General features: G+C 49.7%; 1 protein-coding gene across 1 annotated transcript in view; it reads left to right on the top strand.

Annotated features, from left to right (window-relative positions):
• ctnna2 (catenin (cadherin-associated protein), alpha 2) overlaps positions 1-4426 on the top strand; it is a 276746-nt gene extending 272320 nt beyond the window's left edge. The window contains exons 15-16 of the mRNA XM_056587211.1: positions 1029-1163; positions 3112-4426. Of these exons, the coding sequence (XP_056443186.1) occupies positions 1029-1163; positions 3112-3399 (423 nt within the window). The 3' untranslated portion in view covers positions 3400-4426. The remainder of the gene's footprint in view (positions 1-1028; positions 1164-3111) is intronic.
• The last annotated feature ends 1865 nt before the right edge of the window (positions 4427-6291 follow it).

The raw sequence follows: 6291 nt of genomic DNA, 5'->3' as shown, positions 1-6291 counted from the left end.
GGTCTCTTCATCTCCTTCTCTTCCCTCTGTTTTGTTGCTGTTGCACTCCACGATAAGCCTCCCTCCTCCTCCCCCTCCTCACCCCCTCCTCATCCCCCCCTTCCTCTTGTCTGGGTTTGAGACGTGGACAGGACGGCAGTTAAGACCCAATTTCTCTGTGTGTGTGCGCGTGTGTTTGTATGTGTGTCTGCGTGTGTGTGTGTGTGTGTGTGTGTGTGTGTGTGTGTGTGTGTGGGTGTGTGTGTGTGGGCGTGTGTCTGCCAGGATTTCAACCTACCGATAATTAACATGTCTTTACTAGTGAGACTGAAATGTGTGTATAAAACCAGAACAAATCCTATGAGGGAGGCCCTGGAAGGCTGTTGTGTTCTGTAAAACAACACATAAATATGGAGTTGAATTAATGGCTATGAAAGCTCATCGCTCATCACATTTTACAAAGGATTATAAACTTTCACTGAGGCAAATTGAGTGCTGGTCTTGTTGTTACACAGATTCTGTTTTTTTTTCCCGGAGCCCAGATTTTTCTTCTTTTAGCCTTGGCTTTTAAGGAGCTGTGTAGGTGTAAATCTGTGCGTTTATTGCAGCATTTATGTGCTTTGGTTTGGCTCCTCGTTCTAGATGTGTATCAATATAATTGCACATTTTTCCTTTTGATAACTGGCAGAACTTTTATTGAGGTTTACAGGCAAAAGGTTGGCCCAGATACAACCTACTTTCTATTTTAGGATGGCTCATTCTTACTCATATGAGTTTAATGCAATGCAACAAATGTCCATTTAAACCACGAATCGCTTTTTATTTTTTATTTGTACAAGCACTGGTAGTGCAGCAGAGAACAGCCATCTGAACCTCTCATGATCTTAACGATACTCCACATAAGCACATTATATCTCCTGAACGTCACAAATAGCTTGTTCTGGAAATCATTGAATGCAACCCTTCCGAATCCATCTCCACCAAGGCAGTGTAGGCTCTGTTTCCTTTACCTTGACCACTCTCTCTCTCTGCTACTTTCCTTTCTTCAGTGTCCAGATTCGGCGTGCAAGCAGGACCTTTTGGCCTACCTGCAGAGGATCGCCCTGTACTGCCACCAGCTCAACATCTGCAGCAAGGTCAAGGCCGAGGTGCAGAACCTGGGAGGGGAGCTCATCGTCTCCGGGGTAAGTTCTGCCGCCACACAGGTGTGTGTCTGGGGGACGCCTTTTGCATCATCAGAAAGGTTTGAACGGGTCTCATAAAGACCTTCACGTTGGGGGAAGGCAGATCTCAGGCAGGGAGTTGCAAGAATCGTTGGACCTAAAAGTGGACTCAAAGGCCAAAAACGTCAGGTAACCACTGACTAACAACACTCTCAGCTGAGGTGCAGAGAGACCGCAATCCCCTCTACAACATTTCGCACAGACAGTAAATCGTTTAGCTCAACGCTTCCCCTCAGACTTTGGAGAGACTTGAGCGGTCGATCGCAGTGGCCCAGGGCTAACGCAATCATAAGTAACAGCCCTATCGTCAGAACGCTGTAGTGTTGCAGAGTACAGTGGGGATCCCACTGCGCGTGTATCCTCCTGCAGCAACCCCTGCTCCTCCTCACCCGGGAGGCCGTGCCTGGTCTTAGGATCCCCCGGCCTGCAGGCCGACCTCGTTAAGCTGAATCCATCACCGTGCCCAGTGCCGGTTCCACTGTGAGAGCTCCCATGACCCCCATACTCTGGACACCATGTCTGTTGTGGTGTTGTCCTGTCTGTGGGAGCCTCACGATGGGCCGTAGTTTATTCCATAGTAGATATAGGGCAAAACCATGTCCGGTATCAAGACATCCCATAATCAACGGAGACCTCGTTACTTTATTTAGGCGCGTTTCAGAACATTGAGCCACGCTGAGACTTTAACCTTTTCATAGTGGCCAGCTGGAGTCCACACTCATTAAATCTTAGCAGTTGACTTGCCTCAAAGTGCAGGAGGGGGCGGAGGAAGGGGGAGGAGGGGGGGGGGGGGGGGGGGGGGGGAAGGAGGCCCAGTAGCAGACAAGCCTTAAATGTCAGCCAAACAAAACAGACGGCGGCAGAGGCACCCCTCACCCCTGCTAGTGCTAATTACCCAGAGCGAAGGATGTGGGGGGGGGCTCAGGGTCCCGGTCTCCGGCCCCGTCCCGGTCTCACCCCAGAGTGGAGTAGGTGGGGGGGGGGGGGGGGCTCAGGGTCCCGGTCTCACCCCAGAGTGGAGGATGTGGGGGGGGGGGGATCAAGGTCCAGGTCTCATCACACAGAGGAGAATGTGAGGGGGGGCTCAGGGTCCCGGTCTCACCCCAGAGTGGAGGATGTGGGGGGGATCAGGGTCCAGGTCTCACCCCAGAGTGGAGGATGTGGGAGGGATCAGGGTCCAGGTCTCACCCCAGAGTGGAGGATGTGGGGGGGGATCAAGGTCCAGGTCTCATCCCAGAGAGGAGAATGTGAGGGGGGGCTCAGGGTCCAGGTCTCAACCCAGAGAGGAGGATGTCTCATCTCATCCCAACGCCTCGACGCCCTGTATCACTCTTTGCGTCTTGCGGCGGCCGGGTGTCGGTTAAATCCCCCCGGAGGAGCTGTGTCGTTTTACCCGCGGGCGATCCTGCGTGGCGGTGGGCTGGCAATGCCGTGCGGTCTGTCTGCTCGTAGAATGGCTAATGCCGCTGTGAGCGTGTCAGCCCGGGGCGAATACAGGAGGAACATGCAAGCGTTTAACTTCCCAAGGAGATTTATTTGTTTATCAAACAGGTGTTCACAAAGCCGGCTCAGCCGTTGTTTATTAGCGCGGTTTATCATGTCCGACCAGATCCAACCCGATGGTTCTAACTCTCTCTCTTCATCTGTCTCTTCCATTCCATTACCCTCTCCACCCCACCCTTGTTGCTACCGTGCCGTGTGTGTGTGTGTGTGTGTCTGCGTGTCTGTGTGTGTGTGTTGTTCTGTTTCACGGGACGTGTGTGTATTTCTGTTCTATGTGTTCTGTGTGCGGGATATTTATGTGTGTGTTTGTGTTGTGTGTGTTCTGTGTGCGGGGGCGTATGTGTGTTTTTGTGTTCTGTGTGTTCTGTGTGCGTCTGTCTTGTTTCCCTTCATTCCCGTGGTGAAGCTGGACAGTGCCACCTCCCTGATCCAGGCGGCCAAGAACCTGATGAACGCGGTGGTGCTGACGGTGAAGGCGTCCTACGTGGCCTCCACCAAGTACCAGAAGGTGTACGGCACGGCCGCCGTCAACTCCCCCGTGGTGTCCTGGCGCATGAAGGCGCCCGAGAAGAAGCCGCTGGTGAAGCGCGAGAAGCCCGAGGAGTGCCAGACGCGCGTGCGGAGGGGCTCGCAGAAGAAGCACATCTCGCCCGTGCAGGCGCTCAGCGAGTTCAAGGCCATGGACTCCTTCTAGAACGCTCCGGAAACGAAAGAGCGGCGAAAAAACAACACCAAACCCAGCACGAGACGAGACGACGAAACTACGAAACAGAAAAAAACGTGAAAAAATGACGAAAAACGTCACAGAACGAGAGAAGAAACGTCCCTTTTTACTATGTGTTGATCCGCCTTTGTTTGTTTTTTGCCGTGCGCGTGCATCGGCGACGCCCTGTGGGGAGGACTAGAGTTCCCGCCAAAAAATAAAGCGGTACGTAGCGGCAGCGGCTACCGTGAACAGAGGAAGTGTCGCCCAGCGGTGCGGGCGAGAAACACGCACTCCCTCTACTATTTATTACTGTCCTTATCGTAGCTTCATGTGTGCGAGCCAAACCCGTGTGTCACTAGAAGAGAACATTTTAAGAAAAGGAGGGAAATGTGGAAGATGATAATAATGATAATAACAGTAATGCAAGAGAGCGCATCGGAAGGAGAGGAACGGCGATTGTAAGCGTGACAGTGTATACTTTGTGGCGGTCAATATTCTAGATATATCATTACTGTGCCACTGACTTGGCTGCTGCTTGAACACATTTAACTGTCTGAATGAGAACCAGTGGACGAGACTGTAGATTAAACACCTTAGGGATCACACCAATATTAAGTATGTTCCCTCTTAGCTTTTATTTATTCCCCTCCATTATGAATGTTAACTAGTAGTGCTAGGATTAACCTATTTAGGAAAAACCTGGAAATGTCAGGGACAAACCTCAAAGTAATTCATTTTCTTGTTCCTTAAAGTTAATAATAACGATGATGACGATTTCAAAAGATAATAAATGCATACTTTGTGTTCTCCCGGGGCAACGGAATGGCCTGTTGTATTGCATTTTTGAAGTCAATTTATTTCATGATTACATTATTAACTGTAATGTAATCATGATGGCGGGTGTTGTGTAAGGTGTACTTCCAGCCACAGAGAGGACGGACTGTGGTTTTGATCAGAGTAGAACCCCTGCGTGCAGTTCGTTTATATGCTCCCGTCTCTAATAAACTCCTCAACCTCATCCTTAAGAGGCCTGTTTTTTCTTTTGTGTGTCTCAAGTCTTCTCTTATTCATCTTTCCTCCAAAGATAGCCAGAGTCTCTGAATCAGCTTATTTTCAAAAAACAACTGAAGGCTAAATAATATTGGATCAATACATTTATTGATTATTATTTTAATGCCAGACGGGGAAAGCAAAATAAATAGGGTAAAATATCAATACAATTAGCAAGGTCTGAAAATGTTTAGTATGGTACAAGATTGAGATAATGTGTAATATTAAAGAGATGTGTAGTGATGATGGTGTATGATTTGTGTAGTGTATGATTTTGGCGTTTTTTAAACAGCTCACTCCTCTTTTCTTTACTTTTCCTTTTCTGTTTGTTAAGCATTTCACTTACTAACTAACTAAAGTGAACTGCATGACCCGATGCCAGGTCCTATCGTCCCCCTCATTGTCCCAAAGCGGGCGGGAGTGGGAGGTCTGGTGCCTTGTACAGACAACACTAGAATGGACCAGACAGTTTGAATGTCCCATGATTCGACTCAGCCTTCATCATGGCTGACATGCTTCACCAATCATGAAGACTAGCATGTGGAAGAGAGACACGCTAGCTGTGTGTGTGTGTGTGTGTGTGTGTGTGTGTGTGTGTGTGTGTGTGTGTGTGTGTGTGTGTGTGTGTGTGTGTGTGTGTGTGTGTGTGTGTGTGTGTGTGTGTGTGTGTGTGTGTGTGTGTGAAGCATACCCACATTGCTCCTGAAAAGGTTGCGATGTCTGCCTGTCGCGGTGCTCTAGGTTAAACCCTTAGAATATTTTCTACAGCGGCTGGAACAACATTGTAACACAACAAAGCCTTTGTGTAAGGACGCTCGATCGATAGCGGGTCGTTGTGTAACGCCCGTATCAGGGAGCGTTTCAAAGGCAGCTCTCCTAGTACCATGTTTCTGCCGGTTGAGGATAAAAAATTCAAAGCTCTGTGTTCACATCCACTTCATCCAGAACAACACAAAGGCACAGAGGAACATAAGCTATAACCAGCCTAACAGGAGCGATGAGCAATATGAACAGATATAATGGTATTGATCTGTCCCTGATAAACCTCTTCCAGCCCAAGCTTTCATCCTCCACGTTCAATTAAAGCACATGGACTGAAGCGGGCAGAACGGGCTGAATAATGATGGAGCCGTCTCCACGCTGTTCTGTTGAGAAACACCACAGCAGCAGCATCTGCTTCCTCCTGACCTTTGACCCCTCACAGTTTCGGAGGTCGAGTTCACTAAAGCCCGGGTGGGGGGGGGGGGGGGCTTCTCTTTCCATCTGTTGGAGAGAGAGAGGGAGGCATCTCTGACTGATGGTCACTACCTGTAGCTCACAACCCAAGAAGAGAGAGGCTGTCTCTCCCTCTTCCCTCTCTCTCTCTCCCTCTTTTCAATCTCTGCGAGACCGGGGCTCACCATCTGAGCCCGGACGCGACGGTGAACACACCGCAGGTCTGATCCCTGAACCTGAGCAGCGACGTTCTCCTCTCTGTAAGACAAGCAAATAGATTCCCCAACGTTCTCATTTTTCTCTTGTCATTATTCCACACTTGGGCAGATGGCACACTAATTACAGGAAGACGGCTCTATTAGAATCCATGCAGCAGGAGCGGGCCAATCAATTGCAGAGCAAGACGAAAAAAAAGAAGAAAGGTATGTCAATTTACACAAGGCCATTACGGGAGGTGTCAGGCATTATCCAGGACGGCTGGAGACCCCCCTGGCTGAGCCCCAGCTATGTGTAATTAAACAGGTGAAGTCCAGGCAACCTTTACCGAGACGGAGACCCCCCCCACGTCAGATCATCCACCAGGGAAATCCCCTCCGCCTCTCCCTCCCAGGGGCC

This window comes from Gadus chalcogrammus, chromosome 3 (genome assembly GCF_026213295.1).
Source record: "Gadus chalcogrammus isolate NIFS_2021 chromosome 3, NIFS_Gcha_1.0, whole genome shotgun sequence".
NCBI classification, from domain to species: Eukaryota; Metazoa; Chordata; class Actinopteri; order Gadiformes; family Gadidae; genus Gadus; species Gadus chalcogrammus.
This window is presented reverse-complemented; position numbering and strand designations above follow the sequence as displayed.